At 40.2% G+C, this 12,854-nt stretch overlaps 1 protein-coding gene across 1 annotated transcript; it reads right to left on the bottom strand.

Annotated features, from left to right (window-relative positions):
* Positions 1-203: 203 nt before the first annotated feature.
* On the bottom strand, positions 204-12,538 carry LOC121384677. The gene is made up of 5 exons (XM_041515162.1): positions 12,471-12,538; positions 10,409-10,452; positions 2,722-2,855; positions 1,125-1,292; positions 204-321 (listed from the first exon to the last, which is right to left on the bottom strand). Exons 2-5 carry the CDS (start codon positions 10,447-10,449, stop codon positions 260-262), a joined length of 405 nt encoding a protein of 134 aa, XP_041371096.1. The 5' UTR covers positions 10,450-10,452; positions 12,471-12,538; the 3' UTR covers positions 204-259.
* Between the last annotated feature and the right edge of the window lie 316 nt (positions 12,539-12,854).

The raw sequence follows: 12,854 nt of genomic DNA, 5'->3' as shown, positions 1-12,854 counted from the left end.
ACACGCCGTGTGATGGTGAATTTGTGACTTTAATAAATATCGTGAAATGCTTGCAAAAGTCAAATCAGTAGGTTGTCGATAAAGCATAAATAAATAACAATGACTGTTCAACTTGGGGGGAGGGGGGAGGGGGGGGGGGGGAGGGGAGGGGGGAAGACGGGACACCTCTTACATGGTCATTAGAAAACAATAACAATGCAGAATTGATCAGTATGATTTATTATTTTTAATTTTCGTTTGTTTTGTTAACTACATTGTCTTATGCAAGGGATAGTTTTATCCACTGAACTACAAACTCCGCTTCTGTTAACTCGTGATTAACTGAAAAATGCATAGAAATTTTTTTATTTAAAAAATAATAATATAAAGTAACCATAATACCACTACTGCTACTGCTATCGCTACCACTACCACTACCACCACCACTACTACTACAACTAATAATAATACATTTTAAAAAATAACAGTATTAATAAAACAGAAATAAAAAATAACGTGAATAAGAAACAAAACGTTATACAAGTGTGCACTTGACAAAAAACAAAACAAACCAAAAATTAATGATACTCAAAATTAACTCAGTAGCATGGATGTATTCATATATATACTAACAGAAACATGTCATTTTATTTTATTTACTTCTATTATTATTAAACTATTTAATTATTTAGCTATTCATTTGTTGATGTTAGTTGTTGTTGTCGTTTTCGTTGTTAGTAGTAGTAGTAGTAGTAGTAGTAGTAATAATAATAGTAAAATTAGTACTATTAGTACTAGTAGTAGTAGTAGTAGTAAAAATTAATGATAATCAAAATTAACTCAGTAGTATGGATATATTCATATATATAGTATACTGACAGTAACGTTATTTTATTTTATTTACTTATATAATTATTAAACTATTTAATTATTTAGCTATCTAGTTGTTGTAGATGTTATTATAGTTGTTGTTGTAGTTGTTGTTGTAGCTGTTATTATAGTTGTAGTAGCAGTAGTAGTATACATGCGTGTTTGTGTTTGTGTGTGTGCGTGTGTGTGCATGTGTGTACGTGTATGTGTGCATGTGTGTGCGTGTATGTATGTATGTGTGTATATTTGCACGTTCATGCGTGGTTGGTTCTTACAGTCCATATCGAAGTAGTTGAAGATAAAGGTCAAATCATTATCTCTGGTTAATTTGCCGTCTTTGTTGACGTCAATGTTGTAAAAGAGAACTACGGCCTCATTGGCGGGTCCCAGCTCACGAAACGTCCACTCTCCGACAAACTCCGGGGTGGTCACAACACCATCGCCTGAAATAAGCCACGTCAGTTATATCTGATCATAATGATTAGACAGACAGACAAACTTACAGGCAGAAATACACAGAGCCATAAAGACAGACGGGCGGGCGGACGGACAGGTAGGCAGGCAGGCAGGACAGGCAGGCAGACAGACATACAGATATATAGACAAAACAAAACAATCTCGTGTGAGGATTTTTATTATCCAATTAGTGCATCACAAATTGTAATATACCAAATGCAAATATCGTGATATCCCCCCCCCCTCTCTCTCTCTCTCTCTCTCTCTCTCTCTCTCTCTCTCTCTCTCTCTCTCTCTCTCTCTCTCTCTCTCTCGCTCTCTCTCTCTCTCTCTCTCTCTCTCCTCTCTATCTCTCTCTCTCTCTTCTCTCTCTCTCTGTCTCTGTCTCTCTGTCTCTCTCTGTCTCTGTCTCTCTCTCTCTCTCTCTCTCTCTCTCTCTCTCTCTCTCTCTCTCTCTCTCCCTCTCCTCCCTCTCCTCTCCTCCTCTCTCTCTCTCTCTCTCTCTCTCTCTCTCTCTCTCTCTCTCTCTCTCTCTATCGCTCTCCCTCTGCTCGCCTCTCTCTCCTCTATATATATCCCTCCCTCTCCATCGCTCTCCCCCTCCCTCTATCTATCTCTCTCTATATATATATATATATAGATATAGATATACACACACACCTTAAAATAGGATAATTAGATAGACACATAATATAAATGATCATACATTATATAGTTTTCCTAAAATGTACCTTGCACACTAAATCAAATATGATTTAGGATAAGACTGTGTAAATTATAGATACCATTTAGAAAATACTGGGTTTTATACACTAGTTTATGTATATAATATATATATATATATATATATATATATATATATATTTGTTTTTAAGTGACTTTTTAACTAAAGTTGTGGATTAAGGATATGTGTAGTTATGAATACATGAATTAAACACAGACTATTTTGATACCATTTAAAAACGATTTTTTAAAAATTATTTTATATTTTATTTTAACTGACATTTTAACTTAAGTCGTAGATTAAAGATAAGCGGAGTTTTGAATACATGCATTAAACACAGAAACGATTGGGGGTTTTGTTTGTTTTGTTTTAAGTGACTTTTTAACTTAAGTTGTGGATTAAGGATAAGCGGAGTTTTGAATACATGCATTAAACACAGAAACGACTGGCGGTTTTGTTTGTTTTGTTTTAAGTTGTGGATTAAAGATACGCGGAGTTATGAATACATATATAGGCGTACGGACTCCCATTTTGATCGAAGTCCATGAATATAGTTTATAAGTTAAACGCAGACCATTCTGATCGAAGTCCATGAACATAGTGGAGTTATTAATACATGATTTGAACACAGACCATTCTGATCGAAGTCCATGAACATAGTGGAGTTATTAATACATGATTTGAACACAGACCATTCTCATCGAAGTCCATGAATATCTTGATGAACTCGTCCATGTGGATGTGTTGATCCTTGTTGAGGTCCGCCTTGTGGAAGAGGTTGCGCGCTTCCACGCTGTCCCCGATCTGATTGTTGGGAACGCACACCCTTGGTGAAAGAAACACAAATAAGTGATCAGAACTGATCTTTAACAACTTATACCCCAAACGCATGCACCAGTTTACTCACGTAAGTATATTTATACGTGAGTAGCACCGTTAACATTCACACATTTGCATGTAATGCCATGAGTGTTTGCTTAAATATATGCAAATTGATATATCTTAGTACATTTGGTCACGTGAACGCAATTGCACACATAAGTCAATATGACGTGTAATTTTAAATAATTGCACCTACTGGGGACTATATGCATATTAACTTTTGTATATAAGTAAAATTACTGCCCGAGTATTTCGCACTCATTCTTGTCATGTGAATGCCCAGCAAACTTGGTTACGTCAGCAAAATGTTTCCAAATATTGACGAAGTGATTGTATAATATGGAATGCTTGTCACTTTCATTCATAAGACGATTTCTGTACAACAGTTCAGTCCGAAAAATTATTTCTTAATTTACAATTGGGGGGGGGGGGGGGGGGGGATGAGGTGCTACATGGTATGACAAGATAGCAAGACTCCTTTTAAGTATATGAGAACACAACAGCATTGAGGAACAATTGGAAGATCCACATGACAACAGAAAATGATCCATTGTTCATCATCAAATGTCTGCATAACAACCCACTAATTCCATTTAGTCTCTTCCACATTGAAATTTCACAATCAAATTCGATAACAAAGGCTGGACTGACATGATAATATAAATATGATGGAACGTTATCAGTCTATACATTTTGGTATCAGGGTATCTTCCTTTTATACCGTCGGTGGGCCCATTGGGCTATTTCTGGCTTCAGCCAGTGCATTACGACTGATATATCAAAGGCCGTGATATGTGTTATCCTGTCTGTGGGATGGTGCATATAAAATATCCCTTGCTGCTAATCGAAAAAGAGGAGCCCATGAAGTAGCAACAGGGGGTTTCCTCTCTCAATTTATGTGTGGCCCGTAACCATATGTCCGACGCCATATAACCGTAAATAAAAAAATGTGTTGAGTGCATCGTTAAATAAAACACTTCCTTCATTGTTCCTTTTATACAGTAGTCATGTACACGCTTAGCAAATATATTTTAACACACATGTAATGGGTAATAATATGCACATATGTATATGTATTTACTTATGAGTGTAAATTTTGGTCATAGGAACGGAGCTATGCCGTCATAACGGATTGGCTCATACGAGCAAAATTACCCCAGGAGTAAATTTATTTGAGATTCTGGAGGTTACTTTGCAGATTGCATCTGCTAGTGAGAAAATATGAATTAGAAAAACAAAAGTTCGAAGCTGAAATGAATAACTGAAAAGATGCAAGATGGAAACAAAAGAGCGATAAAGGAAGAAGGGAAGCATGCGCATTATCAATGTGCGTGCGTGCGTGTGTGTGTGTAGACATATATATATATGTGTGTGTGTGTGTGTGTGTGTTTGTGTGTGTGTTTGTGTGTGTGTAGACATATATATATATATACATATGTATGTATATATATAATATATATATATATATATATATATATATATATATATATATATGTGTGTGTGTGTGTGTGTGTGTGTGTGTGTGTGTGTGTGTGTGTGTGTGTGAAGGGGGTCTTCAGTTTACAAACCTTATGCCATAGGCCTATACTTACATATAGATATGAATATAGACAGGCAGACAGACGTATGGATATATATATATATATATATATATATATATATATATATATATTTACAGGCGCGTGTCGAAACCATTCCCCCTACTTCAGGCGAATTTTCTTTTTCTTAGTGTATTTTCCGGGGGAGCATGACCCGATCCCCCCTAAAAACGTTGCACTCCACAGTCTAGAACCCCCTCCCCCTGCACAATGTTTTGTACACACGTCTTTATAGATCGATGGACAGATGGATTGATGGATTATTTTTATTTCACCGATTGAGTGACCGTTGGGGTAACAAAAAGTGTTTCAGGAGCCGGTCATTCAGAATGGCTCATAGGTAAGGTGGGTCATCAATAGAAAAAAAATACAGGATGTGACGGAACATGCTCTTAATTTTGTTTTCGCCTGTGGCGATATTAATTGTTTTAGAGGGCCGTGTGCAGTCTCAATATGCACTTAAGCCCAGGTGGACCTTGTTACGTAATACCTCTGCGCGACGGTCGTCGAGCTGTACTTTCCAATACACACCCAGCCCAGGTGCGGAGGCCATGTGGCCAGTAGTTACGTAATACCTCCGCGCGACCATGGAATATCTAGCGAACTGGCGACAGTAAGTCTGACCATCTAAGAAAATATACCGCTTGGTCGCTGTGGAAATATCACTTGTAGGGATTCGGTGCCGCGATGTACCCCCAGGCGATATTCGGTTTTATGATAAATAGCTAGGGTTTTAGAGATATCAGGGAGAAACAAAAGGAAGGCTCCAGGGGATCGCTGTCCGTCCGGACTGGTAAATAATTTTATTTCTGCTCTGTGTATAACCTTGATGTGATTGATGTGACTTTAAATATTTTAATACTGTATTATACCAATATTATTTAGACGGTGCTGCCGGTCATCTGACGCAGTATACTGTAGGCTCACTGTCCTAAATAATTATTAAGGCTTAGCCAGTCATCCTAGAGGACCTAGGTAAACTGTAGGTTATTGTCTTTATTGTGATAGGTACCAGTATTAATTCTGTGTTACAAGGTTATTGAATGAGTAGTAAGGGTTAATTAAAAATTAATCAGTTAGGAATAGAGTTGTAATTCCTTTATTAATTAAGTTCCCCTGGAAGCGTTTCTCAATTATCACACGTTACTGAACGAGTAGTAAGGGTTAATTAAAAATTAACCAGTTAGGAATAGAGTTGTAATTCCTTTATTAATTAAGTTCTGGAAGCGTTTCTCAATTATCACACGTGTGGGTGTTGTGTCACGGTGAAGAGATTAGCATATTGTGTAAACTAGACACCTAGAGATTAACTAATTAAGTGATCAGTTCTGGTTGTTATTATTTGTTGTTGTTAATTAACTACTGCGGTCAGTACATTGGTCTGCGTAGGTCAATACAGATTCCAAAGTGTATTGTGTTTTTGTTGTGTTTTCTAGTGAACTAAACGTGCTATAATAATATATACTTTATATAAGATCTTATCTCTGATCATAACTAGACGAGCCAGCGGGTATAACTGCCTGTTACAGATAGATCTAATAGATATACAGTTAGGAGAGATATTTGGACAATCGTGTTTCATTCAGTTACGGGTATTATAGGATCCTCGTGACAGGAGTGAAAATTAGGGCGCTCGTCCCGGATCTGAAACGGGACATGCATATTTAAAAAAGTATTGTTTGTAAATGGGGGCTTTATAAATTAATTTTACAAATTAACTAGAAGTAGCAACGTTGTTCACTAGAAAATTAATTAATTATAAGTGCGTCATATCTAAACATGGATAAGAATTTGCTGGATAGGCCTACGCTCAGTGTAGTGGAGATTAAGCGAGCACGTAAGTCCGGTGATATAAAGACAATTATTATCCAGGAAGTTTTTGGTGATAGGCCTGTTATGGAAGACAGTGAGATTGTTCCAGAGATAGAGATAAATGAGTTAAGTGTGAAACAACAATTAGCTTTTAAAAAGCTTGAGTACGAAAGAGAAGAACGTGCATTAGATAGAGAGAGAGAAGAGAGAGATAGAGAGAGAGAGATAGAGATAGAGAAAAAGAAGATAGAGAGAGAGAGAGAGAGAGAGAGAGAGAGAGAGAGAGAGAGAGAGAGAGAGAGAGAGAGAGAGAGAGAGAGAGAGAGAGAGAGAGAGAGAAGAGAGAGAGAGAAGAGAGAGAGAGAGAGAGAGAGAGAGAGAGAGAGAGAGAGAGAGAGAGAGAGAGAGAGAGAGAGAGATAGGGATAGAGAATTCCAGTTAGCAAAATTAAAAGTGGAACATGAGTTAAAGTTGAATACTGAAGAAGTTAGACGGGAAGCCGGAAATGGGTTTAACATGTCGGAGGCTTATAGATCAGTGCCTGTATTTGATGACCAGGAGGTAGATATGTTCTTCCAACTTTTTGAACGGGCCGCTAAGCAGCTAAATTGGCCGCAGTCTAAGTGGACATTGTTAGCCGTGTCTACATTTAAGGGGAAGGCTAGTGTAGCTTATAATTCAATGAGTGATGAGCGAGCAAGTCAGTACGGCCTAGTTAAGGCTGCAGTGTTGAGGGCGTATGAATTACGACCTGAGGATTATCGTTTACGGTATAGCGAGTTGAGAAAAACGCAGGGTCAGTCTTATAGTGAGTTTGTGGCTAAGAAGGCAGGGATGTTTGATAAATGGGTGGTTTGTCATCAGGTAGAGTCATATACCGAGTTACGGGAGTTGTTGATCTTACAGGACATTAAAAATGGATTACCAGTTAGCTTACGTATTCATTTAGAGGATCGTAATGTCAAAAAGATAGAGGAGGCAGGCATAGTGTCAGATGATTACGTGTTAATACACAAAGCTCAGGCAGTACAGGGTAGCTCTTTACAACAGGGTGATAAGAAGAAATTTCAGCCAGGTTTTCCCGGGAAAGTAACTATCGGGGAGAGTCATCTAGTTGGTCAGCTAGTCAGGCAAGGAATGCACCTGGTGGGCAAAGTAAGGATAGGCCTGCATTATCAGCCAATGCACGAACGTTTCGTCCACATTGCAGTTACTGTAAAAAGGATAACCATCTTGTCGGGAACTGTTTTAAAAGGAAACGCGATAATGCGCAAGTAGTCGGTTTAGTGAGGTCAGCTCCGCTAGCGAGAGAGTTAATGGTTAGTCCCATGGCAGAGAAAGTAAACCCGTATGTGTCCACTGGTATGGTTTGTGATGTGAAACAAGAATTGAGTCCTAAGGCAATATCAGTCTATCGAGATACCAGGTGTAGTCAGTCGCTGATAACGCAAGAGTGTTTAGCTGGTATTGAGAATTCAGATACAGGACCTCAGTTACTGGAGAAAATATGGTTGTCCGGTTACATAACGTTTTCTTGTGTTCGAAGTTTGTGACGGGACCAGTCATTATGGGTGTTGTAAAGGACTTGCCTGTTGAAAACATAGGAGTTTTGTTGGCTAATGATTTGACTAGTCAGTGTTGTCAGCCGAAATGTGACCAATTGTTAATTAAAGACAACCCTTTACTAGTAGGAGAGAGTGAGGTTGATGAGATTAGATATCCTGCGTGTGTAATGACTAGGGCTATGGCCAGAAGGGTAACACGAGACCCAGAGGATATTTGTGATTTGTCTGATACGTGTGTGAGCCATGAAATTGGAGTGGATGAGGTTATCAGTAAAATGGTAGATAAGTCAACTGAGGAATTAAATGTGGTGGAACCTGTTGATCTCCCGCAGAGGGTAAATGAATCAGTTGTGTTTGATAGAGGGGACTTACCTTGTAATAGACAAGAGTTAATCCTAGAGCAGGGGGCTGATCCAAAATTGTTGGCAGCTCGCACTACATTGTTAACAGAGGGTGAGATGGAGGATCAGATGTCAGGTTATGATATGAACAAGGGAGTATTAATGAATAAGAGAGTTAGAGATAGGAAGGCTAGGAAGCAACTGAGCCATGCTCAGAGCAAAATAAAATCAGTGTTTGATAGGAAGACTAGGAGTCGGGAATTTAAACCAGGGGATAAGGTGCTGCTGTACCTTCCCATTAAACGGGGTTCTGTGCAGAACAGGTATTTCGGGCCCTAATGTTGTGCACAAACGGGTTAATGAGACAGGGTATGTGATAAACACTCCTGATAGGGTTAGGAAAAGTAGGTATTGTCACATCAATTTGCTAAAAGGTTATTTTGACAGACTGCCGATAGTGCCAGTGTTGCCTGTCCAAATTGAGAGACACTCAATTTCCTGTGATGACGTCAAGACTGCAGAGATCAATTAACCAACAGCCAGATTCTAGCAGACTTGAACCCCCAGCGAGAAAAGTTGACTACGCTGAAACAAGACAATGTTTCCATTTGTCAGGACCTTCCAACGGTTACCAATACCTTAAGCCATGATGTGCGCTTGGAACCCAACGCTACACCGATTCGACAGCATGCCTATCGGAGAAAACCTGGAAAACGTGCGACACTGAAAAAGAAAGAAACGAAGTTCCAGTGGTCAGGTCAATGCGAGAAGTCATTCAACCGTCTCAAGCAGATGCGCTCCTCGTCTCCCGTGATGGCAGCACCAGACTACCGAATGCCTTTCAAGCTGGCTGTGGATGCCAGTGACGTGGGAGCTGGAGCTGTGCTGTTCCAGGAAGACGAAAATGGACTGGACCATCCTGTAAGTTTCTTCTCCAAAACGTTTGACAAACACCAGATGAACTATTCTACTATAGAGAAGGAAGCTTTGGCCATGGTACAAGCTCTGAAGCATTTTCAGATCTACGTGAAATCGGCAGTGCATCAAGTGGTGGTCTTTACGGACCATAATCCGCTCACCTTCATTGACAGAATGAAAGCCACCAACCAGAGAGTTTTGAGATGGAGTCTTCTTCTGCAGGAATTCCCAATTACCATTGAACATATCAAGGGCACATCCAATGTAATCGCTGATGCCCTGTCCCGAAGTTGAACGTTATGATAATGTGTTGACATTCTTGATTTCTGTTTTGTTTTATACATTTTATTTGTATACCAGGGACTCAGAGACTCAGTGTGATTACTGGTAGTCACCTTATTACTATGTGTTAAAAATGCCCGGATGCGTCGGTTAACGCACTTTTTGTTTTAATGTAGTATATTTCCCTATTCCTAGAGTAGAGGAAATATCCTTTTTAAGGTGTGTGTGTGTGACGGAACATGCTCTTAATTTTGTTTTCGCCTGTGGCGATATTAATTGTTTTAGAGGGCCGTGTGCAGTCTCAATATGCACTTAAGCCGAGGTGGACCTTGTTACGTAATACCTCTGCGCGACGGTCGTCGAGCTGTACTTTCCAATACACACCCAGCACAGGTGCGGAGGCCATGTGGCCAGTAGTTACGTAATACCTCCGCGCGACCATGGAATCTCTAGCGAACTGGTGACAGTAAGTCTGACCATCTAAGAAAATATACCGCTTGGTCGCTGTGGAAATAGCACTTGTAGGGATTCGGTGCCGCGATGTACCCCCAGGCGATATTCGGTTTTATGATAAATAGCTAGGGTTTTAGAGATATCAGGGAGAAACAAAAGGAAGGCTCCAGGGGATCGCTGTCCGTCCGGATTGGTAAATAATTTTATTTCTGCTCTGTGTATAACCTTGATGTGATTGATGTGACTTTAAATATTTTAATACTGTATTATACCAATATTATTTAGACGGTGCTGCCGGTCATCTGACGCAGTATACTGTAGGCTCACTGTCCTAAATAATTATTAAGGCTTAGCCAGTCATCCTAGAGGACCATATGGGTCCATCGATGGGGATCGATCCTAGACCGACCGCGCATCAAGCGAACGCTTTACCACTGGGCTATGTCCCGCTTACAAAAGAGTACGTGTGAGTGTTTTGTTGTTGTTGTTGTTGTTTTTTCTGTTTTTGTTTTTGTTTTTATAACTTACCCAAACGAAACAAGGGAAGCTATTGTCAGCAAATACAGCATGGTCTGGAAAAAAAGTTAAATTTAGTAATAAATAAACAAAGAAGTGATTTAAAGATACTCTGGCTTGTAAGTTCAATGGGATTTTGTTTCTTCTTCTTGTTGTTTTTGTTATAAATATATTACAAATAATACCAATAAAATATAAACTATGTTTTAAAAACTGTTTCGGGTAGTTTTAACATAGCACTGTTAACAAGACAACAACGTGAATCAATATTGATCAATCTATTGGTAAGTCTATACTATTGATGTTTGTAAAATCGAAACTCAAACAATTTTTACAAATGTTCATCGTAAACACACACACGCACAAACACACACACACACACACACACACACACATACACACACAACACACACACACACGCATAATATATATATATATATATATATATATATATATATATATATATATATATACTCTTCAAAAAAAGAAACTCAAAAGGGTACAAATGGGTTATAACTCCGATTTTATGTTTCCTACCGGTTCATGCTTTGTGAATATAAGGTCATTGCATGTCCCAAACACATTCCCACGGTTACATTCGATAAAACGCAGCTACTGTACAATAAAGTTCCAAAATGTGAATATTCGCAAAAACGCAGCCACGTGCAAACCATGTCACCACTGCACGTGCGTTGTCTGCACGTGCAACATGAACACCGACAGTATAAAAGTGCAGGGTGTTCGCTTGCCTGGCCTCTGTATCTGGCCGACAGTTGACAATCCAGGACATACCACGTCTCAGTGAACCGCAGAGAAACAATGCCATCGGCCGACTAGACGCAGGCGAATCCAGAACGGCCGTTGCCAGGGCATTCCATGTGTCCCCAAGCACCATCTCCAGACTGTGGGACCGTTACCAGCAACATGGATCAACACGTGACCTCCCTAGATCCGGTCGACCACGGGTCACTACCCCCGGGCAGGACCGCTACATCCGGGTACGCCACCTTCGGGAACGATTGACTACTGCCACCTCCACAGCCGCAGCAATACCAGGTTTTGCGCAGGATATCCGACCAGACCGTACGGAACCGCCTACGTGAGGTAGGAATTCGTGCCAGACGTCCAGTTCGAGGTGTCATCTTAACACCACAACACCGTCGACTCCGACTGCAGTGGTGCCAGATTCATCGACAATGGCCTCAACTGCGATGGAGACAGGTGTGGTTCAGTGACGAGTCCCGATTTCTGCTCCGACGTCATAATGGAAGATGTCGCGTGTATAGGCGTCGTGGTGAACGTTATGCGGCAAACTGCGTGCAGGAAGTGGACAGATTCGGCGGGGGTAGTGTCATGGTGTGGGCAGCCATCTCACACACTGGCAGAACTGACCTGGTCCACGTGCAGGGCAACCTGAATGCACAGGGCTACATTGACCAGATCCTCCGGCCACACATCGTTCCAGTTATGGCCAACGCCAACGCAGTGTTCCAACATGACAACGCCAGGCCTCACACAGCACGTCTCACAACGGCTTTCCTACAGAACAACAACATTAATGTCCTTCCTTGGCCATCGATATCACCGGATTTGAACCCAATTGAGCATCTATGGGACGAGTTGGACCGACGCCTCCGACAGCGACAACCACAGCCCCAGACCCTGCCCGAGCTGGCAGCAGCCTTGCAGGCCGAGTGGGCCACCATCCCCCGGGACGTCATCCGTACTCTGGTTGCTTCAATGGGCAGGCGGTGCCAGGCAGTTGTCAACACACGCGGAGGCCACACCCGGTATTGACTCCAGATGACCTTGACCTTGGTGGTGTGTCCTATCACTTACTCACAATGGATTAGAGTGAATTGTGAACAATCCTGCAACATTTGGTAATTATCGGACTCACCATTCAATAATTAAATCAATTCTCCAAATGTTACGACAATGTGGTTTTGCGTTTCTTCTTTTGAAGAGTATATATATATATATATATATATATATATATATTATAAACAGTATATATACATTAGTTATTATATCAGTACATTATTATGTTTATAATGGAATGGTTACAACTCACCAGGATTGCAGGTAGAACCACAAAGACGTTGTGTGACCACTCACACTGATCTAGACGAGCAGACAGTCTTTACAGATGTTCATTTTCCCATTGATATCATTATCATGGGTGGGGTTTTTAAATATATATTTTTTATACTTTCCTGGTTTGATAGTTTATTTTTATACTTGTCCAGTATATTTTACACCATATCAACCAGTGTATTGCCTGAACTGAATGTGCAGTGACATAAACTACAACAAAAGTGAAGTTTGTTTTATTTAACGACGCCACTAGAGCACATTGATTTTTTATCTTGTCATCGGCTATTGGACGTCAAACATATGGTCATTCTGACACTGTTTTTTAGAGGAAACCCGCTGTCGCCACATAGGCTACTCTTTT

The sequence above is a fragment of the Gigantopelta aegis genome, chromosome 10 (genome assembly GCF_016097555.1).
Source record: "Gigantopelta aegis isolate Gae_Host chromosome 10, Gae_host_genome, whole genome shotgun sequence".
Classification (NCBI taxonomy): Eukaryota; Metazoa; Mollusca; class Gastropoda; order Neomphalida; family Peltospiridae; genus Gigantopelta; species Gigantopelta aegis.
The sequence above is the reverse complement of the archived record's forward strand: the minus strand, read 5'-3'. Positions and strand labels throughout refer to the sequence as shown.